Source organism: Grus americana, chromosome 4 (assembly GCF_028858705.1).
Source record: "Grus americana isolate bGruAme1 chromosome 4, bGruAme1.mat, whole genome shotgun sequence".
NCBI lineage: Eukaryota > Metazoa > Chordata > Aves > Gruiformes > Gruidae > Grus > Grus americana.
The window spans coordinates 49,071,075-49,096,168 of record NC_072855.1 but is presented as its reverse complement, the minus strand read 5'-3'; the positions used below and the strand labels follow the sequence as shown (position 1 = coordinate 49,096,168).

Genomic DNA, 25,094 nt, shown 5'->3' with positions numbered 1-25,094 from the left:
CAGCACAAGCTATTATGTGAGAGTTTGGAGGCTATTCCTACATCATTGATCTATTTTGCTAGTTGGAGTAAGACTAGGATAGTTCAGGTTGCAAGAGCCTTCAGGAGGTCTCTAATTCAACCTCCTGCCCAGAACAGGTCAGCCATGAGGTCATGATGTTAGAAACTGGTTGCATAACTTGGTCTAACTTAAAAAATTGGATGCCAGAAGGTATTTGGACATACAGTGGGTGACAAAAAACCAAGCCCCCACATTACCCTGAACATGAAGAAACAGCCTTGTCCATTCTTGCCAGGTGAATGAATGCTTGTTCAGTGGCAAGAGATTCAAGTGCCCCAAAACAGGCAAGCTAGAAATCTCCAAAGCAGAGGACTGGTGATGGAAAGCAGTAGGGCATACAAAATTTTTCTAATGAAAATATGAAGGACAAGGGAATTTATAATGTTATTTAAAATACCTATCTATCCTCTTGCAAGAATCTCACATGCTTTCAGCAAAAGAAAAAAAATACTGTTTTATTTATAAAAACTTCTTTTAAGTAAGCACTTTGTTGTTCTTTGACAAGCTTTCTGGTCAAAGTATATCTGCATTTTCAGTGTTATTGTGAAATAAACAGATTTAATCATCAGAGGAAACAGTTGTTGTTAAGAACATTATTATTCATGTGTTACCACTTAACAGCATCTACAGACATGGAACTCAAAAGCAAATTCATTTGCATTTGACAACCTAAAGGACTCCTCATCTATTATGTAGCTATGTTTTAAAAACCTTATTTGTTTCCTGAAACTAGATATAAGGCCCTCTCCTGTGGTAACAGTGGAGTCACTTCCAAGGCCCTTGAAGGCTTCAATTTATGTTTATTAAGCAAACATCTATAGTATCTGAAGAATTAATGGATGCTTGTTACCACTTGGGCTGGAGATTGCCAACCTTGCAGCAAAACCAACAGGACACAGCACAGACCTGTACCTCCACTACACCACCCCACAGTAGCATGTCTTCAGGTAAATCTGATTTTGTCAGGGGTATAAGCCAAACAGCAGATTAAAATGGATAAGACAGCTCACTCTGCTCTGGGGATGACACTTTTGGCAGTAAGTGAAAAAGGAGACAGGTGACTAAAATATAATCACAAGAGTCATTGGAAGTAACACAGCAGAACCCTAAGAAAAGCTGTATTTTTAAGATATGTCTGGACTAATCTACCACTTAGAAATATTTTAGTTCTCTTTTTCTTTTCCTTCCTGAGGAAGCAATTAAAAACAAGCAGCTGGGCAACATCCCCGCAGCAGACAAATTTGGAGTTACTCAAGCAGCAGTTTTTCTGAATTGACTACAATGTCACACAACTTCCACCATTCATGCCACAAGAAGGAACAATACATATAAATGGATAGCAGCACTAGTTTGGTTGGCATTTTTTTCACCATACAGGCAGAAATGAACCCTTATACTGCAATGAAGGAGAGAGAGAGAGAACAATTAAGAAATTGATCGTATTACCGTTAGAATTGAAATACACTAATATGATGAAGATATCAAGAGAGAGAGCTGTCTCCTGCTGGTAAGGTAAGCCGCTCTCTGAACTTCTTTTCAAAGCATTTGGTTTAAATTGAGTTCTTGTATATGAGGCACAGAGCTATCAGTGAATTATATACTAGTTTAGAGAGAGAGAGAGAGAAAGGACAAGAGAGAAGAATAACTCTCCACACCCAAAAAGGAATGAAAATGTTCTAGGCAAGATCACCTCCAGGTTTAAATTTAAATGTATGCTTTAAATGCAGTTACTGTATTTTCTCCGTCCAAAACATACATTCTCACAACATGTAGCAAGCAGGCACTCTACATGCTTTAACACAGCAACTAATACAAGCTATGGATAAAATAATGGATCTTCTGAAACCATGGAATTTACACTCAGTTCAACTTGCACTAGGATTTAATTTCCAAGCCTTTGCAAAAATGGATTAGTGAGAAGAGACCCCACCTGACAGATTACTGAAACTTTTAACCTTCAGGAACTGCACAAATCCCTACTATCAGTTATAAGAAAAATGTAAAAATACCCAGATGATCCAAAATATCACAACTGTCAAAGCATTAGCACCTCAAGATTTAGAGTCCCAAACAGATGCCTTCCATTCTAAATGACTGACTTGAACAGGAGTAATTTCATTAGGATACAAATGGCTTTGAACATTATCTCTAGCCTTTGAGTCCAAAATTACGGCACTTAAAACTGGCATCAGTTTTGGCTGCTGATGAAAGGAGCAGTTCTACACATTTGTCAATGCTGACTTCTCCTTCCTGGCACTTCCCTTGGGCCAGCATCAGAGACACGAGTTGGATGCAAGTCAGTTCACCTCTGAATCTCAGAGCTGTTGAGCTTCCAAAGCTCCCACAGACTTCAGCTGGCAGAGTGGATGCTGAAAGCTTTGAAAGGGATCTTGGTACCCAGAGTCTCTATTTGCACCAGAACAGTTCCCCCTCTCCATACAGGTCAGACAAAGATAAAATCATTAATGTTTGGATAAGGGCAAGTTCACTCCACTAACAGCTGTACTATTGGAGATGCTGTCAAATGCTGATGAAACCCATGGGATTGCCTGAGGTAAACTTGAAAGAAAATCCTCCAGTTAGCTTTGGTAGTTAAACTACCAGTTAAACACTGATAGTTAAACTGGTGCAACTAATGGCCGACACTGTTGATGTTCAAATATCTTTCACTACTGTGGACATAGCAGCCTTCTGTTAGAGGAAGCTGATGTCTTTTGTCAATCAACTAAATTGCTGTGGAGACTCTGGACTCGTTTTGCCTGTTTCACCTTTTCATTTATATGCTCACTTCAACTTCTGCACCCTCCCCATCATCAACCGAACGCTTCACCTTCTTACTTTTGCATCAGGCATTAGCAGTAGCAGTGATCGATCTGTCCAGTTCCATTTACATTAGTCTAAGTACCAGGTGTGTTTGTGCTGCATCAGAAAAAAATTGTTTCACGAATGCTGTAATCTGTGATGTAATACTGCTCTTTGACAAACAGGCTGTTGGTGCTTAGTTTCAAATGCCCCTGCATAAAAGCCTTCTTCCTTTCCTAGGGTTGCCATAACAACAAGCAGATCATTGTCATTTTGCTAAGTAATGACAAATATTTAAGAAATGCAAAGGTCTGGGGAACTGGGAGCCAGATTAGAGCTTCTCTTCCTGCCTTTACAAAACATTTTACTGTGGATTCATCTTGTAAATCCTAAACTGTTCCTATGGGAACATGAGAAATAGCTAGTGTTAGTGCTCTGTGTTGCCTCATTTTTCAGAAAGCCAGTGTTCTTCTTGTGGATGCTTTGTCAAGACATAGCACGGCATTAGTAATCAAGTGTATAGGATATGATCTTGAGCTCACGAATGCCTGCAAAAATCTGGAACGAATCCTAATTTTACAGTGTAATAAAGTGATAATGCTGTCTGACCTTTTTCTCTTTAGTATGTAAGAAGGGGTTTCAGCAAAGATGCCATTTTATTGAATGAATAAAATCACAGACAGGTGACTCAAGAAGAAGTCAGGAAACTATTACATGAATAATTCTCCTGTTAACCATGAGAATGGAAAGTATTTTCTTCCTAATTAAATCAAGAATAACACCTAGGGCACCAACCAGCAAGATGAAGACTGACATTCTTACCAGTTCATCATGAAAGCTGTTTTTTTCAGGTGATTTAACAGAACAATTAATGTTATTTAATTTTTCCTGGTTGGGAGAAAGGCAGTCTTAGTGAACATAGCCAAAACAATTTTTCTTTTTATGCACTTTCAAAATGTAGGTATTCTCTTTTCTTGCCTACTGCTTAGTACAGCTACATTTTTCCTCTGTTTGTTCCATCTACTAATCAAAATAAAATGACTGAAACTTCAAGTTTTACCCTAAATGCACAGAAAACAAGAGTCATCCCTCACACTTCTAACTTTCTTCTAAAACCATCACATGCACAGTGGCTGTTCCATGACTCCAGTCTCCAGACATGATGATCATGCCTCTGTTCCCAGCTAGACACTGTCAGTTATACACTTCCTTAACATAAGCACAAAACGCCTCTCCAGTCACCCTGTACTCCTGCCGGGCTTGGTACAGCTTCTGCAGTGCTCCTGGAATCTGTCAGTCCAGGATAAAATGGACTTGTATCCATGTTGAGCTAATCATCTCTCCTGCAGGATCCTGTTGCCTTATTTCACTGCTTTCATAAGCTCCCCTGAGATCTGTATGTCTGTACATATCAATCTTAACAGTTTAGGTCTTTAAGGGACTTTCTGCATCTGCCTTGGGGTTTTTATGCCAATACAGAGGAGAAACAATAACAAATCGGCCCTTCATCTAACAATATAATCCACTGTGGTGGTTTAGCCCCAGCCGGCAGCTGAGCACCATGTGGTCGCTCACTCAATTCCCCCACGGTGGGATGGGGAGGAGAATGGAAAGGCACAGGTAAACCTCGTAAGATGGGATAAGGACAGTTTACTGGGACAGCAAAGAGAGAGGAAAATAACAACAACAGTACTTAGAATGTACAAAGTAGGTGATACATAATGCCATTTGCTCACCCAATGACCCCATGGACACTCAGCCTGTTAGCCCCCTTTTATGCTGAGCGTGATGTCATATGGTATGGAATACCCCTTGGGCTAGTTTGGGTCACCTGTCCTGGCCATGTCCTGTCCCAGTTTCTTGTGAAAATTAACACTATCCTAGCCAAAAAACAGGACATCCACAAAAATCGCATTCGTTAACAATCGTTAATATCGATTTACTGTGACAACTACACAGTATCTATGCTTCTCTGAGATGTTTAACTATAAATGAAGTTAAAAAAAAAAAAGATTAAAAATCATAGTTAGTCTCTTAAACAAGTACTTTGTATGACACACCATCTATTTCAAAGCAGAACTCTCCCTGGATTGCAATGGGGCTGGTAAGCTAAATCGGGACATACTTGAATATTAAGAGGGAAAAACCTATTGCTATAAAATTTAATGACAGCTCAATGCCCACCTGTGTCTTAAACTACCTAAAACAGCATTAAAAAAAAAAAAAATCAACCCCAAGTGCTTAATGGAATCAAACAAGGTTTATGAAAGGGATGTACTTGTAATAATTAATTTGTCCATATGAAATAATTATTTTCACTTATTAGAAAAAATTGAAGTTGCGTAACAGGCATATAGTCGAATGAAAAGACAAGGCACAAAGATAGGAAAGAGAAAATAAGTAGGCACTGGTGAGATGGACAGAGTATCCCAGTATGTTTGATCACAAGTTTCCCTAAATGCCACAAACATTGCTGCTTCTCTAGATGCCTAGATGACTAGGTTTCCACTACAGAACTTCAGGCACGCAAATAGATTAGATGGCAAGAGATAAGATGTCCCGAGTTCCCCAGAGAGAATTGTGATACGTTCTGGAGGTGACATCTAGCGTATAACATCAAGTCTTTTATCATTATTTTAGTAATCATGTAATAAATCCAGCAGGCAAGTTCTGAGATTTATATAGCCTTGAAACCTCACAAATCTCAAAATCCAAGTAATTTTATAGTGATCTTGACATAATAGAAACCCAAGAATTTCATATACACACATAAACTCTGTCAAGACAGGTAGACATAACTCACACAGGATCATGCACCTGCAAAGAGTAACTACAGTGACAGTTTAAAAAAAAAAATTATTCTTACCTGCTGCTGCTTCAGAACTGATGTTATCTTTAACTGCACCAGTTGGACTTAGGGGCAAAACATCATCATCAAAACTGATCAGATCTCCTTCCACATCTGGTTTATTTTGCAAAGCAGGCGCTGAGGAGTTGGTTGCAGGTGACAATTCCCCCAGAGGCTTGAAGACTTTTTCTTGGGCAGATACGGAAGTCCATGGGGGAGCACCAATCGGTTTTAGTGAGGCCAAAGAAAGGGCAGGATTTTCTGCATAACGTGACTTTTTAGGAACGAGAGGTCTTGGAGCAGGAACAGGAAATTTCTTTTGTCCATTGCTGCTCTCTGCAACTGATCCACTCCTTGCATCAAGAAAATCACTACTACTACTTTTAACAAGGCCAGGTTTTGGCTTCTTTGGCAGTTCAGGTTTGGTTACAACACTGCTTCCCACTACTTCAGGTTGAGGCTGCAATTCCTTGGAAGGTGTTGATTTGCTTTCTGTCCATGCATCCCAGTCTCCTGAAATTCTACTTACCCCTGGCTTTGGAGCAACTGCTGGCTTCTTTGTAGTAACAGGTCTTGGGGTGAATGAACGAGGGGCAACTTCTGGCTTTTTTGATAATCCTGAGGTATCATTACTTCCTTGGGATTCAAAAACTTTGATCCTTGAAACAATACTATTTTGGCTCTTTTCTGTACTCATGCTGTCCATCACCAAGTGATTGTCTAGTAAGCTATCATCTAAGAGAGGTGACTGCTGAATTGGAGGTTGCTGCCTTTTTGTGGTAGACTGGTTCACTTCTCCATTGTCTATCTTACCTTCAGTATTTTTGACCACAGGTCTGAGATTGCTCCTTGATCTTGGCTTTGGCACAGGACATATCACAGCACTGGGATTTTCTTGGCACCTCTGACCTTCAGAAATTTCAAAGACTATTAAGGGATTCTCATTTTCTGAAGGAGACCTATTCAGGAGAGATGCAGAAGGCCTACGAGGTTTAAGAGGACTCTGTCCTGCTAACAGAAAAGAAAAAGTTTCAGTTATCTATTCTGGAACACTTTGTTTATGTTATCTTTTTGTCAGCCATCAGGATGGTACACATGATGGTTTTCATTCAGAACTTACTGCTGCTTGTGAAACTGCAGTTCTCTTTCTAAAAATATGAATCAAAAAAATACATGCACTCTAGGAAGAAGCTGAAGATTGCTGAAATGCACAGTATCTACACATCGTGAGTTCAAAACTACTTGTTAGCTTGCAGCATGAGGGGTATGCAAGCAACATCTAGACCAAACAATAGTACGGTAACTTCCTTCCCCAGCTTGGTTTGCACACTTTTCAGTCTGAACCTGTAACGTTGCTGCTATTCTGATCAGACATCTGAGCTCCTCTGGCCTAAAAGCAATTGCCATTATGGCTGAATCGAACAAAACTTTCAAGATTGAATTGTAGTCTCACCGTGAATGCAATGGTAGTTCTTCAGAAAAGAGGATTTTTACAGGAATTTGCAACAGTAATTATTCACAGAAATTTAACTGTTACTTATATTAAATGCTGCATAGACCAATAATAAAGAACGTCTTCAGGAGACAGAACAAAGTTTTTACCAGTGAGAAATCCAAAACAACCTCACCTGGACAGCCTGCAGATTCCCAGCGTGTAGGCACACTGGTTTTTACATTACTTCCTGGCAAATGGCTGATTAGTTCCTCTGGAAAGTCAGTTTGTGTTGCAGAAGTAGTGGTATGTCTAGGAGCAGCAGCATTATTGTTATTTGTTGTATTGACTTGCACTTGATTGATTTCTTTTATCACCTGCTCATATGATGGTGGAAGCTACAAAACAGAGAGAAAAATATTAATGTACGTCCAGATGTGATTAAAAAAAGGAAGCATATAAATTTAAAAATACTAAGTTAACATATGCAGAGGAAAAGAATACCATCATAGTCTTTTATTCAACGTGATGAAAGTCTAAGCAAGCAAAAGCTCTGTTCCTCTCTAATTTAACATGCTTTTTACCTGTGTAAATCAAACACACTTAAATTCACATTCACCTCAGCTGGAAGATGCTCATTTCTCCTCCACTGAGCATGAGATGAAGCAGAAGCGAATCCTAATCCTGGAGGAGTGACAGGGCTTGCACCTGGAAACCAGGAGGATGGCCGGAGGGGTTCAGCAGCAACTATTGTAATTTCAGGACGCCTGGAAATTAAGGCAAAGGGGAATAATTCCCTAAACCATTTTAAAGTATTTCTTTTACGTATAAAAGACCAAGGTTTTCTCGGCATGGGAAATCAAAATAGGTCAGGTCTTTTTGATTTAACCAAAGATATTTTCCCATTATTTCAATGTAACTTACCTGACCTTTCTAACAAGCAATTAGGCTTCTATTCAAAGCACCTAATTAAATGCCTAAGCCAAAAAGTAGGTTTATTGGCTTCAGTGAAATAATTTACATGCTTAAAGTACTTAAACACAAGTGTAACTCAATTAGACAGAAGAAGTCTTAGTCTTAGTGGGATAATGAGAACTAATCATGTGTTTGCCCTCAGCCTGCTACAACGTGAAAACAGTAGGATAGTTAAAACTGCTTCTGGCTGACTACCTAAAAGCTTGTCTGTCCTCAGACCTCTAGGGAAACCTCCCACCATGCTAAAGTGGGGCAAAGAAAGCCTCACCAGGCCTTTGGGACAGGACTTATTTGCTTACAGCATCTAGTACAATAGGGACTTCCATGACAGTTAAGGACCCACAGGTACTGCCTCTCTTGTTCACTGTAACGACTGCTTTAGAGCATAAGCTGCAGTGATGGCCCATGGCCCCCAGAGTACCACTGATCAATCTAAAGTCTCACACAGAATACACTTTGAGAAGGGAGTTTTGTGAGTAGATGAAGCACTTGCTACAGAAACCTCTGTCTGCTGACAGAAACAATCTGCAGAAGTGTAACTTGTAAAACTGCAGTAAAAAGAATTAAAAAAAGAGAGGGCTACAGTTCCTTCACACCTGAAATAATGGCAGACTCAGTTTACCAGCTATCCAGGTTGGTGACCTCCTTTCTCAATACCCTTTGAGAAACTGGAAGGAGGCCTGAAAGTCTGCTTATTTTCATTGTGAAGTGATCCTGTAAATAGATGTCAGGAAAGTAAAACAGTTCTGCAGAGGTTTGATGGTTGGTTGCATTCTTTTTTTGAGGACATCCAGAAGTTGATGATAAAACTCCTCAAACTCTTAACCTACCCTGTACTTAAGATTCACAGTATTTTTATTTTATTCCAAGTCTGATTTATTTTTAAACACACTAAGGAAAAAAAAAAGTAAACTAGAGGAGAAAGCCATAAAAAGTAACACTGTGACACAATCTAACAAGTTTTACAGTAATACCTAATTGCAATATAAATAATAGCATCATACCTTCTGTCTCTCTGCTGTTCGCTATGGCCAGAGGTCCGAGAAGCTATTTAAAGAAAAGAAAAAGAAATTTTGAAGAGGTTAAAATATACTGTCACAGCATTAAGATGAGGATAACAGCAGAGTCCTTACCAATCCACTATCAATGAAATGGAGAGCATATGGCATCTAATCATAAGTTCCAGATTTTAAGAGAGGCCCAGTTGAAAAAAATAATTGTATTAAATATGAGAAGTTTTTAAAAGGTTTACGGTGCAGTTTCATAATCAGTTTAAGTCACTCTATGTCCAAGTTACCACCAAGAGAGATTGTCCTGTCTCCTTTCTTCTTCCTCACCACATGTTCCTGCATTCTACACTGTGGTGACCCTAGAGTTGAAACTTCTTTTTCTTTAGTTAAAACAATCCATGAAAAAAACAAAAAGAAATGTTAAACACCTCTGGCTTTGCTTTTGATGGCTAATTTCTGAGATGTGTCTTTTTCTAATATCTCTTTTTGTTTGTTTTAGAGAAGGGAAAAAAGTACTAAGGCACAAAAAATCTAAGAAGCTCTTTCACCCTCCTTTATGTAAAAAAGAAAAAATGTTCCCAGCTGGAAATTTCCTAAAGTTTAATCACTTGCAGATTAAAAGTCAGCAAAATTTCCTCCTTTTTTTTTTTCCCAAGCCTCTTAATTGTTCTATTTTTACCATATTTATATTCAAATATTTTTTTCCAATGGCCACATTACATTGGTTTTGATTTCTTCAGACAGAACAGGAAATTATCTGAGGGACAAATTTTTGCATAGCAAGTGCAATTTAGGAAGCAGTAGAGTCTTATTGTGGAGAAGCTGGCAATTATGCTGTTCCTGTGCTATCACAGAATCATTAGCTGAAATCGGCAAAGCATACTTGATTCAAGAGTCGCATAGTGTTGTGTCAGACATACCTCTTCCACAGGGCATTTTTGATGTGCACTATTCATGAGTACTAGAGAAAAAAAAGAAGGGGTTACAGAAGAGGAGGTGAAGGAGAACAAACCAAGGCTCCAGCATGCCAGAAACCATGATCAAATGGGTTAGTCACACAAGGACAGTGCACATGCCAGTGTTGTAAGAGGACAACTGTAATGTCTATTCACAATATAGGGTCCTAAAAAACTAAAATAAAAGCAGATTTTATTTCTAGTCTCACGCTGATTTTAACATTGGCTGTTTAGAAGTTTCCCTTGCAATCAATTAACCATGAAGAATATAACTGAGTACGGAAATGTCCACTGTATTGTGCAACAAAGAGCCACTGTAGGAATGAGAAGAGGGAAGTCAAATCTCTTAGAATGCTTGATTTAGTTTAAAAGTATAGTTTATTTGGGTCTGCTCTTTTTCCTTTCAAAAAACAATGGGTTACACTGAGGAGCTGATGCAGATGCAAAGAAGCTGGGTTCCCATAATTTATACTCCCGCCTGCCAAAGAGGTGTGGGCAAGCAGGTTGATCCCAATAAGAAGCACAGCTCAAAATTTTGGGCAAGACTGCACATCTCCTAAACCAGTTCTGTAAAAATTGTTTGGCTAAAATAAGTGAATAAATATCCTCTACACCTCACCTTCACTTCCTTCTTCAGAAATCTTAACACAGCATTGATCCAATACACATTATTAAAGAAAAAAAAAAAACCAAAATGAACCAAACCAACCACTTCCAAGATTACTTTTGCAAAGAGGATGGAAGAAAGGGTTGTATTCAGTACAACTGCTTGGGGCATCACCGAATTACAATGATAAGGGCATTAGAAATAAAGCTAATTAATGAGGAATGTAAAACTGAACTGATAAACTTGTCAATTTCTTTCATTCTTTCTTCATTTCTAGATAAATTCTACACGCTGTTTTCTGCTGTGAGACTCTAAATATACTTCTATTTAATAAAGTTATTAAAACAAATAAGAAAAACTTAAGAAAAAAGTCTGAAAGACCTTTTTCCTTTCTTGACACAAGCAAAAACACTCTAGTGAAGCATCTGTGTAATCTATCAAACTCCAAATTTCAAGTAAACCCACTTGAAAATAACACATTTAAAATATTTGTATGAAAATAACTTTAGTAGTAGATGTCTCTTCAATAGGGCTAATATCCAAGCCATCATATATGTTTTCAGAATGTGCTCATTCTGTTTGGAAAAAACAGGCATTTATGGAATCAAGCTACTTCCACATACATAAACACTTAATATAAACATTTATTTTTTAAGGACCTTGACAAAGTTCTTCCCTCCTTCCATCAACCACTCCTCTCTTTTTGCTGTCACATTTTTGTTACAACCACACTTTTAGAATATCTTTAGTTTTGCAAGCTCTTAAATCCACAGTAGGAGCAGAGGTGAAAGCTACTGCACCTTCTGCTCTCAAATATTCCTTGAGTTCCACAAATGCTACGGAAAAGAAAATCTAAGCTTTCTAAATAATCCTTGCCTCCAGACTTGCACAGCTTTTATTCCTTTACCATTGCAAAGAAATGAATTTAAATTAAAAAGTGTAGGAGAGAAGACATGAATTTTTAAAATACAGCACACACCTGATTTAAAAACAAAAGGAAAAAAAAAAAACACCTCGCAGCCATTTTTCTGGCCTTGTCATCTTTTGATCCTGTAAGTCCATTCTTCATTCCCTTTGTGGTTTGCCTTGAAAAAGCATGCTATTAATTTTTCCCCCAGATTTCAAATTATGACAGCTTTAAGATTTAAAAAACCTGTCTTCCATCAGGGGAGTCAGTGGAACTGTATTTCCGTGCTAGTTTACATTCTGACAACTGAAGACAGTTGGCTTCTCAACTTCCACACTAGGAAATGCTCAAGGTGAGAACTGTTGACATTTCCAGGAGCATACGCTTAGTGGTATTTAAGTAAAAGGTAAGCAAAGCAGTTAAAGAAGGGGTGGGAGAGGAAAAAGTGTATAAAATCCACACCCTTTCATCTTTTAACTTTATTGGTCTTGGGAAAGAAAAAAAAAGTCAAATCAACCCATAACATTGTCACTATTTCCATTAGTGTCAATGAGGCATCTAAATGCGTTTAACCTAGTATAATAGAATTTAGGCAAGTAAAGGATTAATGGCAATACTGTAAACAGAGGACAGATTGGTGACTTATAGATTCATTTTTTGTACATAGTTCTTACAAGCACTATTTAGTGGGCTTTATCCAATTATTTTTGAATGTGCAATCGTAAAGGGTACTCAGTTTGTGCTGTATTCTTATGTTTATAATGTTTTTCCTTTACTGTTTCTTCTCTGGGTCCTACTTTTCAAATGCACTTAATCATAGACTCATAGAATGGTTTGGGTTGGAAGGGACCTCAAAGATCATCTAGTTCCAACCCCCCTGCCATGGGCAGGGACACCCTCCACTAGACCACGTTGCCCAAAGCCTCATCCAACCTGGCCTTGAACACTTCCAGGGAGGGGGCAGCCACAACCTCTTTGGGCAACCTGGTCCAGTGCCTCACCACTCTCACAGTAAAGAATTTCTTTCTAACATCTAATCTAAATCGACCCTCCTTCAGCTTAAGGCCATTACCCCTTGTCCTGTCACTACACTCCCTGATAAACAGTCCCTCTCCATCTTTCCTGTAGGCCCCTTCAGGTACTGGTAAGTCGCAATTAGATCTCCCTGGAGCCGCCTTTTCTCCAGGCTGAACAATCCCCACTCTCTCAGCCTGTCCTCATAGGAGAGGTGCTCCAGCCCTCCGATCAGCTTCGTGGCCCTCCTCTGGACTCGCTCCAACAGCTCCATGTCCTTCTTATGTTGGGGACCCCAGAGCTGGACGCAGTACTCCAGGTGGGGTCTCAAAAGAGCCAAGTAGAGGGGCAGGATCACCTCCCTCGACCTGCTGGTCACGCCTCTCTTGATGCAGCCCAGGATATGGTTGGCTTTCTGGGCTGCAAGCGCACACTGCCGGCTCATGTTGAGCTTCTCATCAATCAATACCCCCAAGTCCTTCTCCTCAGGGCTGCTTTCAATCCATCCCCTGCCCAGCCTATAGTTGTGCTTGGGATTGCGCCGACCCATGTGCAGGAGCTTACACTTAGCTTTGCTGAACTTCACGCAGTTCGCACGGGCCCACCTCTCCAGCCTGCCAAGGTCCCTCTGGATGGCATCCCTTCCCTCCAGCCTGTCGGTCACACCACACAGCTTGCAAACTTGCTGAGGGTGCACTCAATCCTGCTGTCCATGTCGCTGACAAAGATGCTAAACTGCATTGATGCCAATACTGACCCCCAACGAACACCACTCGTCACTGTTCTCCACTTGGACATTGAGCCATTGACCACAACTCTGAGTGCGACCATCCAGCCAATTCCTTATCCACCGAGTGGTCCATCCATCGAATCCATGTCTCTCCATTTTAGAGACAAGGATGTCGTGCGGGACAGTGTCAAATGCCTTGCATAAGTCCAGGTAGATGACATCAGTTGCCCTTCCCTTATCCACCAACACTGTAACCCCATCATAGAAGGCCACCAAGTTTGTCAGGCATGATTTGCCCTTAGTGAAGCCATGTTGGCTGTCACCAATCACCTCCTTATTTTCCATGTGCCTGAGCAGAGTCTCCAGGAGGATCTGCTCCATAATCTTGCCAGGCACGGAGGTAAGACTGACCAGCCTGTAGTTCCCTGGGTCTTCCTTTTTTCCCTTCTTAAAAATGGGGGTTATGTTTCCCCTTTTCCAGTCAGTGGGAACTTCACCGGGCTGCCAGGACTTCTCAAATATGATGGAGAGTGGCCTGGCCACTTCATCCACCAGTTCCCTCAAGACCTGCAACTCATCAGGTCCCATGGACTTGTGCACCTTCAGGTGCATCTGTAATATGCCATCTGTTTTTGAAACACATACAGATTATGGGGCAGGGGGCATTTTAAGCTATGAGATCAAGATGCCTGTGTAAATACAACCACCATTATACCTCAACTCCACAAAATGTGATGCTACAGACAAGCTGGTGGCAACAGAGGTCTGACATGCACTTTTGAGTCTTTGGAAGAGAGCTGGGCTAGAATATACAGTCTTTCAGGCAATCTTTTAAGGTAATATAGAGGCAACTATGAAGTTCATTCAGGGATCCGCTCAGAGATACCATCCTGTGGCGAGCACTGTGTGCTCCCACAAAATAGACACTACATAATATTTGTATGTTACCATTAGCAAATCTGTATGCAATACTAAACAGTTTTGTCATTGCAGACTGTTTCAAAAGCAAGTTTCATTTTGCATTAAAGATTGGAACCATAGCTTCAAATAGGCCAAGCCTTGTGGGAAATCAAGGTCCAAATTTTTCCGATTATTTTTATCTATTGTCCCAGCAGCTGTGAGTAAACACGATCCTGCCAATTAACTATTTCAGTTAATTCTTATTAATGATTATTAATATGTTTTAAAGTAATAATATTACTTTCTACAACAAGGGTGTCTGCTGTTATTTAAAAATACAGCTTCTTTCAATGATTTTCCAACACTGGTCTAGACATTTCTACCATCAGTCCTATGAAATACGTAGACTTTTAGACTGAGAAGTGATTCCTCTCACTGTATAGCTACCTAGAAATAAAAGTTATTCATTATAATATCTCACAGAGAGTCTCAAGAGTGGGCAAACACTCCCTCCCTTACCTACAAAGTAATAAACCAGAAGAGCTGACAGAGTGGTCCCATGCAAGAGGCCACACTTGCAGTCTTTGCAACACTGGGTGTTACATGGCTGTGGAGGCCCTTCTTCAGGGAACACTAAAACGATCAGGTAATCCTCAAGTCAAAACCAAAAAAAAAAAAAAAAAAAAAGAGTCTGATTTCACCCAAGATCTGATTAGACTATTTCTGAAGAAGTGGAGGTTCAAACTAATTGGGAATTTTCATGCATCTCTGAAGTAGGAGAGTTGAAGCATTTCTTCTGAACCAATTCTTGGCACAAGGGGGAGGTCTTGCTCCTTTTCTTCTAGTTCTGTTTCCAGGCATCTCAGGGAAATGTTAGGTTGTCTGACATTAGAGCTGGGATGATTTAATGCTTGAATGCAGCTAAAAGAGATGGTGATGCCCAACTCCCCTTCCAAACACAGACCTTTGGCCCCTCTTAAACGAACATTAGCACTCGTATGACCCCACAGTGAGTTCAGAGTGTTTAATTAAAAAAAAAAAAACAAAAACAAAACAAAAAAAACCCACTTTCTGTACAGTTTTTCTCCTGAACCTGCTCCCCTTGGGCTCAGACCACCAGCAGCACAGGGGAAGGAACGTGCCACACCCAAAGGCAGTCTTCGTTTCCTGCCTCTGCTTCCCAGCTTCAGTTCTTCTTTGTGCAACTTCAGTGAGGGAACTGATTAAAAATAACACACGTGTGTGAGAGACAGGGATTCCTCTTCCTACCCCCCGGTGAGGTCAAATACCCTCTTCACAGTTGACCAAACCGCTGGGCACCATAGAGGTTGACATTGCTGCTGAATAAAATCTGCATAGCTACAACCTTAGAGCAAGCCTGCAGTTTCACTCAAATTTGACAATAATGATTTATGAAGGCACTTCATGCCTACCCACACCTTTCCTTGGGCTGTATGTTCCTGCCTCTGCACCATTCCCTCCATTATGCCAGCCCAAATGTTTGTGCAGATGGGGAGAGAATGAGGTAACAGAATTGATCTGGTTGGGAAAAAGTGGGAGCCAAAAGAACCTAGGAAGCCCCCAAGCAAAACAAAACAAAAATGAAAAACAAACAAAACCCACAGCCAAAAATGGCTGCAAAACTGCCAAATGGGAAGCCACAGCCTCAGAGTGCATACAAGCTGTTACACATCCTTCATTCAGTCACATATTTGCTTAGGACAGAATGAGAATGGAACAAGCCTGCAGGTTCTTCCAACGTTTTAGGGCAGCAGACTTGCTTCTGTAGCCCTGCTAACCACCCTACTCTGGAAGAGTGGAAAAACAAGCAAAAACATCATTCCCCTTTGCCTCATTACTGCAGCACTTGACTTGCCTCTTTTTACTTTCTTTGGCATTCTTGTGCATGTTCCTGTCTCTGGCGTCAATCGAAATAGTTTCACTGATTTCAATGGGAGCTGAATTTAGTGGTGTGTCCTGGCCTGAGACTGTCATTAAAAATCCAGGGGTAACTTTTGAAGAGTTGAGGTTAAAAAATTACTCCCAAGCACATCTCATCTTCACATGCTTGCTTTCTTCAAGCACATCGGGCTCGCTTTTCTGAATTCTACTGTCTACAATTGAAACAAAATGACACTGTCTTTCTATCCAGAGTTGCAGTCAGGGTGGCTGAAAGGAAAACAAACCCTCTTCCTCTTTGGCCACAAGACAGGGAGATTTACTAATACAAAGTCATATAAAGTGTTGAAAGTTGAAACGCTGCACATACCTATTATGTTTCTTGAAAATTAGAGATAAACAGCCCACAGAAGCTGTGATTAAGAAATAAAGATAGTTTTCTAACTCTGTTAGGGAAATACACTTTTCCAGAGAATTCCATATTTTTTCCAGATTAATGGCAAGGGAAGTTAGGAATTAGTCAGGGTCCATTTTTAATTTAGGTCCATCCACAGGGATGGTTACTGGCATACGAAGAACTATGGTTTCATATGCAACGCCTTGATATGTGCATGGAGATTTTTGTTCTAGCTTATCATCTAATTCACATGGTACTTATATTTCATCATAGTTATTTACGTATTAATGTTATTAAGTATAACGTTATATCAGCCAGGGCTTCTTGACTAGAAGGTTTTTTTTACTTGATTGTGCCTCAAAACAAAGTATCACTTGCTACTATATTTTCAAAATCAAAGATATCAATTGCTTATTGATATTTTCGATGGTTTCGCAGTTAGACGAGGTACTGGGGCTTAGGCAGTCTGAATCAATTTCTAACTCCACCACAAAAGGCCCTCTGTGATCTGATGCTCTCTGATTTCCAGTTTCCTATCTATGGCAGCAACAGCACAGATAAAATACTGCATTTTAACTACAGCATCATGTAGACTTGCTCTGAATAAAGCTTTCATGATCCCCTTTGACTACCTCCAAGCTAATCCATACTAATGATCCCCTCACTAATAGGTCCAGGAGAAACAAATCAGTATTACATACACTAATTTATTTTTCCCCATAGCAGAATCCTGAGAGTTGTTTCATTAATATAACATTAAAATCATGGACAGAAAGGAAATAAAAATGAAAAGTGGAAGAAAGAAACAGCATAAAATATTTTGGAAGATGCAGCTAAAGAAATTCTCTGCCTGGAAATATCATGAGCAGGGAAAGGAAAAGAGGAGTTAAACAATGAAATCAGGGAAGAAGAGTTTGGACTTTCATTCAAGATTTATAAACAATTTTTTGTTTTCCAGAATGAGCCCTGTGCATCAGTCTAATCCTGTCCCCAGTATAGCCAATGAGCAGTTGCTGCAGAATTCTACTAAAATAGAACAATATTCTGTCAAGTAAACTAAAAATTGGGTGTAACACAAGTTCTTCAGAGATGGGTCACATCTGTGCACAAATGTATTAGTGCATATGTAAGAAAATATTAGTAACTGGCAAGAAGGAACGGCCTGTCAGCAAAGCAAAAAGATGGTTTAATGTGAAGCAAGAAAGAGTGAGAAAGAAATTACAGCCCCCCAAAAGCCTGCTAGCTACCTTGTTTTGACATATAAAGTTAACCAGTTACTAAAAATGAAGACGTAGTAATCTTACAATATTATGATTCCCAAAAAAATAGGAAAAGTAGACTTACATCTCTTGATTGCTGCTCTTATGGATGACAAGGGTCCTTGGCTTAACGAAGAAAAAATAAATTATTACAACGCGGTTAATGTCTCAAAGAGAAAACAGCTAAGTAACATCATGCAGAAATTCCCCATATATTGTAAAGGGTTTGCAAAAGTGGATTTTTCCCCTAGGTTATCTCACAGAAACTTGTCCAAAACTGCTGGAGTATACAACCATACCCAACCCCTTCTAATGAAAACCAGGTTACAGCTTAGCTGCAAGACTCTGCAAAGATAGAAAGCCAATTCTTGGAACCATTTTTTTCCTCTCGATTCTGTGCTGAAGTTCACATTCAGTCTCATTCGATGGGAAAACTTGGAGAAGAGTCCACATGGGTGTGCATCTTCTCAGATTATAAGCATTTAATGACTTAACATTCTCATAAATAAATAAAACTTATACAGCCGAGTAAAGACCTACAATGCCTTTGCTAAATATTTTTAACAACTACTTAACAACTTATCTTCCCTTTCAGTTGAGATTGCATTTTTCAGTAATAACTTAGTGGGTGGGGTTAGGCAGGAAGATATGATGACCAAAAATTTGTTGATACATAAGGACAGAAAAAAGTTTCCTTTTGCCAATTCATCTGTTTTCTTGGTAAGACTAAGGGTTTTGATGTCTCTCTTCTGAAGGTCTTATTTAACAGATATAGCAGCCCTTACTATTTTTGCAGGTAAAAATCAAAACTAATTTGGGATTACCATTTTCAGAAAGTGTTGCTAACTTGAAGAACATAGTATTAATAACCTGCCACTTATGCAAAGCTACAGAGGAGATTTAAAAACAAAACACAACACACAATTACTTCAGAAAAGGACTTCTCCCCCCCCCCCTTTTTTTTTTTTAAACACAACAGATAAAAATACTTGTTGGTGAAAAGCCTCTGGAGGTGCTGAATAGTCTTTTTTAAAGGTTGAAAATAAATAGACTATATCTGGTTCAAATTAATATAATATCTTAATTACAACAGAAAGGTATACTAATCAAGTCTTTTCTGGAAACCTTCCACCACAGCCTTCATCAGCGGTGTAACAGCAGGGATGTTAATATAGGGAGGGTATTAGCATTTTACCACTGCTCTGACTCTGCCCGCAGCAGGCGTGCAGCATACCAACTGTCAGGGCTCAGTTTAGCTCCGCGTGCACTTCCACTGCAATTGCTGATGGCTGCAGTTACTGCAGTGGGATGAAGAATAGGGGGATTTGAAGGAGAAAAGAAAGGACAGTCAAAAAGAACATGGATGAAAAATGTCCTCCCTCTACAGTCATTCTAAAAACTAATTAAGACTAGAAATGAATGTTGCTCTGACTGAACTGTTTTTTGAAATAGTTTGGCTAGTCTAGAATAAACAATGCCTATTTGTCTGGTTTCAGAAACAGTTCAAATGTGGCTTGGCCCCTATCCACACAGCTAGCAAAGCTGCGTTAGAAAATGTTTCTATCACTCATATTTCACTGTGCATTCTCAGCAGAAAAGGATTCTGATTTTCCTTCAAAATGCCCCATCATAATACAGCCTTATCTTTAAGAAACACTTTTAGTTTTATATTCCTCCCAGATGTACCCCAGACTCCTTTTTTAATTCCTTGTAACTCAAGTCTCTTTCTTTTGGATGTTCATTTTTGAAGCTTTATTCTTCTGCTTTCATTACTGTGAATAACTACAATCTTTAGAGTTTTATTTTAATCATATTTAGTATCGGACAGGAAGGAGATTGAAGTCTGGTAACATGAATCTGTAATCTTCTGGAGTAGCAAAAACTTTCTATACTCAGAATTCAAGATTTACTTAAGTTTTATAGCAGGAAATTAGGAAATCTATAAAGTATGCATACTCAAGTATCAGTAAGAACCAAAAGCAACAAGTTAAGTTCTTTCTTCTGTTGGCAAGAGCATTTTGACCCATTGCGATTTGCCTCAAAATCTGATGAGCACTTTCAGATAAGAGCAAGTAATTTTGGCTAGAAATCATAGGAGTCATCATGTAAGCAAAAGTTCAAGTGTTCTGTGCAATATGAGGACAAAAAGGGTATAGAAAAGATTTTAAAATCAAGTGCAAAGAACAAAGAAGCAAAACCTTTCATGAAACCAACCTAGTGAAGTTGAAGTATGGATACATTAAGAGCAAGGCAGTTCAAGTACGCAACTATGTGTAATTTAGAACCCAGGATAACACAGTTCTGTTAGAAAATTTATGAGCTCACAGGCAAAACAAGCAGATAGTTTTTCTTCTCCGCTTTCCATTAACAGGTCACCCATCAACAACCTTTTGGCAAAGCACTACCTTTCCTACCCCGGGAGAGTTTGATTCACATTTAGCTTAGAATTATTTAAACCCTTTAAAAACATGGAAAGGGGAGCGGATGTAGAATTTTTTTTTTTTTTTTTTTCCATGAAGCCCTGTAAAGGAACTACAAAATTCGTAACTTTGTTACACATTAAACCCCAGTAATTTAAATAAGATGCTGTTCTTGGGGCAGATTGTGATTTCACCCATACCTTACACTGAGCTAACCCCTCCCTGTTCCACAGGCAGTAATTTCTGGTCTCTTGTCCTGTCTTACAAAGAGAGAAGTGATAAGGTTAATAATATCCTCCTCCGCTCCACAGTTAATGACACATTTTCTCTCAAGCCATCCAAATAATTAACATAACCAAATCTAATTTAATTCTCCTATTTGACGAGGTAGGAGCTGCAGCAATTACTCTACTGTATGGAGTCTCTGCCTCTTTCCCACCTCCTCCTCCTGTCCATAAGGCACAGCAATGAACCAGAGCACACACAAAATCCCTGCAAATTCACGCATCAAGGCAAAATGAAGAGGGAAGAAGTTTAATCCACGCAGGATCTCTGATCTTGGTCCCAGTGCGACTTCCCTGACAGTTATATCAGAACACCTGAGGGGATAGCGTGACAATAACAAGGCCCTGGGGCTGGGGACATCATGCATCACCCTGCAATGTATATAAGCAAAGTCCAAACTCATATTGCTGGAAGAAAACAGTGCAGACAGCAGGAAGTTTCAGATCATTACAAACTCTATCTGACAAACAATAGTTCCAACACCACCTCAGCCATACCTCATATGCAATAAGTAAAGATGCAAACTATTCTCCATCCCCTACAGGATTTAGCATGCAGGAGTGGACAACCGGAGCAACTCCTCTGACATCTGCACATTTATCCTAGACCTTGCTCACTGTTAATTTAAAGCACAAACTTTGTTTCATTTCCAGCTAAGGCAGCAGCTTCTTGAGCTTTACCTGCCAGCCCCTCAAAAGGGGGAACTAACCCACCTATGTCAGGCCCTCTGCCCACCCAAACAAACCCACTCAAACAGGCTCAGAGGGGATCTGTAAGCTGCTGTATCTGCTATGCTGAAAGCAGTTGGGTACTTTAAGTCAGCAGTACTATGAAAAGGGTCCCATGGGTCACCATTTCTGAAAGGTAACCTGGAGTGGTGTGTTTGAAGTTGTTGAACACCTACTCGCTCCTCCTGGCAGGCTTTATTCTGGGTTTCAAGGACAAGTTTTCTAAATATAAGCACTCGAGGAAAACGCTTCAAAAGTGTATTTTAGGTCTGTGTATTGGGGAAATAAAATTGCCACAAACTAGACTGGGCAAAGAGCTGTAAACTGCTTAGCAGAGTACGTGCACTTACTGTGTATGGTTACTTACATAGTCTCTCCCTCATTACGGGCTCTGCTCCGACACTTTTACTTGCCCTGAGCAGTGTCTCTCTTCAAACACAACTTCAGTGTAGCTGCAGTATTTCTCAAAGGTCCACTCCTGCGGGGTGACTCCTGACCTAACACAGCGATCACGTGAGTATCGCCTGAACAGTCCCCACACAGCAGAGAGGGGAGGTGCTGTTCAAGTGGAATAAATCTCAAATCATGCAGGCATCTCTGAGCAAGCAGGCAGGGATCTGTGCGTGCCTGGAGAAGGATAGCATTTAGTGTCACACATTACCCAAGCAAAGATGCCAGGAGGTTTTGGGCTACCTTTTACACCCACATGTCTTTTAGCTGTTTCAGGAGCAGCTGTGGCTCCGGCCCAGCTGAGGGCACCTCACAGACACATTCCCACCAGCCAGCTGATGGTGAGCCAGCTCTGCTGCTGAGCGCAAACAGGCAGAGGAGTGCTGGGCTTTACCTGCCTCTGCAGGGGCAGTGCTGGCTTGTGACTGCTCCCTCCTGCTTGTGAGCATCTCCATAGCCATTTGGAGGGGGAGGTCTCCCCAGGCTATCTACAGTCTTCTGCCCTACAGACTGTGGTACTGCTTGGGATATAAGAGACATCCAAAGCTACGGTCCTGTCTCAGCATCTTTCCTTCATCCACTTCCACCAGTCTCCTATTGGCTTGTACGAGATTCTCAGCAGGAATCGAGCAATCCTCCACAATGCCTGCTCCCTTTATTAGAACCAGAACCTTTGGTTTCTTTATCTAAACTGACATAACAATGAATATTCTACAGGAAAACTGATTGCACTTCTTCCATACATCACTCTAGACATACACAAAAGCCTGGGGGTGGGGGGAAGGGAGGGGGGGGAGAATGAAGAAGAATGATCACTTGTTCTGAAAAATGAATATACTGAAGCATTGGCTGCAAAGTCTCAAAATTTATCCTTCACGTCATGTTATATGAAGCTTTTCTTAAAGTATTAGTCCTTAGGTTCACACACCTGTGTAAAAGCTTTTTAACATATTTTTAATTGTCATAGTTATTGACTCTGTCTTACACACACAAACATACAAATAAAAACAGTTAAAATATTGCTACTTTTAATGTCTTGTGACTTCTTGAAATGTGAGCCAAGAATTTTTAAATAGCTGATGCTGAAATTACTGTGAGGCAAAACACTAGTTTAATAAAAGGCATCATATATTCCTTTTGGTTACGGTAGAAATCGTGCCATCTTTATAACAGCCAGTGTACTACAGCATAACATTTTTTAAACTTATTAGAAGACATTATTCCAAACACAAAATGTTTAAAACGCCACCTAAATGATTTCACTGCAGACAGTCACAGAAAGATGTTAGTAATTTTATTGTTAAATTACAGGTGGTGCAAAAGATCAGATATATCACCACCCTGATAGCAGGCCAAAGACAGACCTATTAGTTCAACCAAAAAGCTCCCAAAGTTAGGACAGAAGAGTCACAAGCTATCCCATCTTCATGATCTGGATACAGTAGACAGAACTGTATTAATCACGTGGATTAAGTAACTCTATGCTGAAAAGGTAGCCACAGTAATCAGCCTCTTCAATGCCTTCACTGCAGAGGACTTCCAGTCCTCCAACTGATACATGTGAATTAGATTACATGACACACAAACTCCAGGTGCAGTTTCCCCAAGAGAAGCAGAGACTGTGCAGCCAGCAGTCCCACCTTCCTTATGCTCACCATTTCCACCAGCTCTCTTGCGTTGCTGCTGACTCGGTCACAAGTCTGCTGGATCAGCCATGTGATTTTGCTAAAAAACAAACAATCTCATTCCAAACATCCCGATTAGTTTTCAGCCAGACAGGCCAACTGCTCCAGCTGGCTGCAGAGCCACATGAGCACCAGGGTGACACTGGAGAAGCAGTGGGAGCAGACAGCCAGGGAGGCCAGAAGCCATCCTGGGGGTAAGCAGCTCAGCCTCTACTCACAAAAACAAACCTTAAATCCATGACTCTGAAGCTAATCTGACAGCAAATCACCAAATGCTCGCTATGCCTCAGGTCAGCTGTTCTTCTCACCCTTCAGTATCAGTTGATCCACTCTTTTTTTCCTGTTAGTGCTGGTCATCCAGATTGGCTCACTGGGAGATCAGACAAGCACCAGAAAACAGCAGCTGGCAGCAGTCTGGCACCACAGTGGTGTCTCTGTAAAATGAAGATGCACTTTCACGTTCTCTGCTAAATCATGGGGTATTGTCATGGCCCTGCGGGTACAGAAGGCTAATACAGATCCAGTCACCTAAGAAATCACACGCTCAACAGTACAGATCTGGTCACCTGAGAAATCAGACTCACCCTGATACGGCTTCACTTCTCTCTTGCATCCAGCCCCAAAAGCAAGTAATCCTGACCCAGTAATTAAGTCCGGTGATAATTCAATCCGCATCGCTATGCTGAGGATGTCTGCTCCTGCATTACTTAATGAATGCCGCAACTGTGAATTCCCACTGTCTGGACGAGCAAGGATGCAGTTAGGAAGCAGCTAAAATCCAGCTGCTCGGCTAATTAAAACAGCTCATGTTGATCAGCATAGGGAAATTCTTTCAGGAATTGCTCTCTAGCTGTTTCTTCAACCACTTATTACATATTCATGTGCTTGTCATTGTCATACTCAGGGATCATATTTTAGCAACTGAACCTTCAATTTTAAGGCAGAACACAGGCAGGAAGTCAAAGCAGATCATGGCAGCAGATGATAACATTTCACACACTGATTCTCACAGCAAACTAGAAGTCATGAGGTTGCAACAGCATCCACACTTAATGATGTCCAGCTTGGATCTTGAAGCTGAAACACCTCCCAGATTTTTATGAATCTGAGTCACTCAGCTTGTGAGTACCCTGAATTAACTCTTTCCTGATCCGGAGCTACAGCCATGCTAGATAGATTTCCCCTAGCATTTTCTTTCAGACAACAACCTGAGCTGAACTGCATCTTGCCCCTGAAGATGACTGTATGAACATGCCCATTCCAGAAAGGGAAATCCTCAGAGCATGATTCAAGTTATTCTCAGTCTTCATTATATATTTACTGATTTCAGCTCCCAATAAAACGTATGTTACAAGAACAGCAGGCTCTGCTTATTGAATAGTTTGACCCTCCTGTAACACCTAAGATTCTCCTCTATACCATTTATCAACATAGTTTTACTCACTGTTGTGATAAGCCTGCTAGTATGTTTTGATTAAAATTAATAAATAGTATCTATGCTTTAGTGAGAATTTAACCTCGGTAGTAAATATTTCTAGCAGTAGAAAGCACCTGTAATTTTAATAATACCATAATAGCAATGAAACACTGTAAACGTAAATGCAAGTATCACTGAATTGTCATAGTGATAGTGACAGGATATTTGGGCCCAGCCAGCAATATATTCAGACACAAAAGTAAGGGTTAAAAAACTGAAGGGAAGACGCATCTCTTTCAGATGAAACAACTTA

The 25,094-nt window shown here is 40.2% G+C and overlaps 1 protein-coding gene across 5 annotated transcripts in view; it reads right to left on the bottom strand.

The window, feature by feature from the left end:
• Positions 1-25,094, bottom strand: part of SH3D19 (SH3 domain containing 19) — an 86,384-nt gene that overhangs the window by 27,442 nt on the left and 33,848 nt on the right. For 2 of the 5 annotated variants that reach the window (XM_054825267.1, XM_054825269.1), the window contains exons 3-7: positions 17,882-17,922; positions 9,122-9,164; positions 7,762-7,909; positions 7,339-7,540; positions 5,729-6,721 (exon numbers count right to left, since the gene is read on the bottom strand). In XM_054825267.1, coding sequence (XP_054681242.1) covers positions 5,729-6,721; positions 7,339-7,540; positions 7,762-7,909; positions 9,122-9,164; positions 17,882-17,922 — 1,427 coding nt within the window. Of the gene's footprint in view, positions 1-5,728; positions 6,722-7,338; positions 7,541-7,761; positions 7,910-9,121; positions 9,165-10,047; positions 10,089-17,881; positions 17,923-25,094 lie in introns of all 5 variants that reach the window. The other 3 variants (XM_054825271.1, XM_054825268.1, XM_054825270.1) reach the window with 3 other exon arrangements.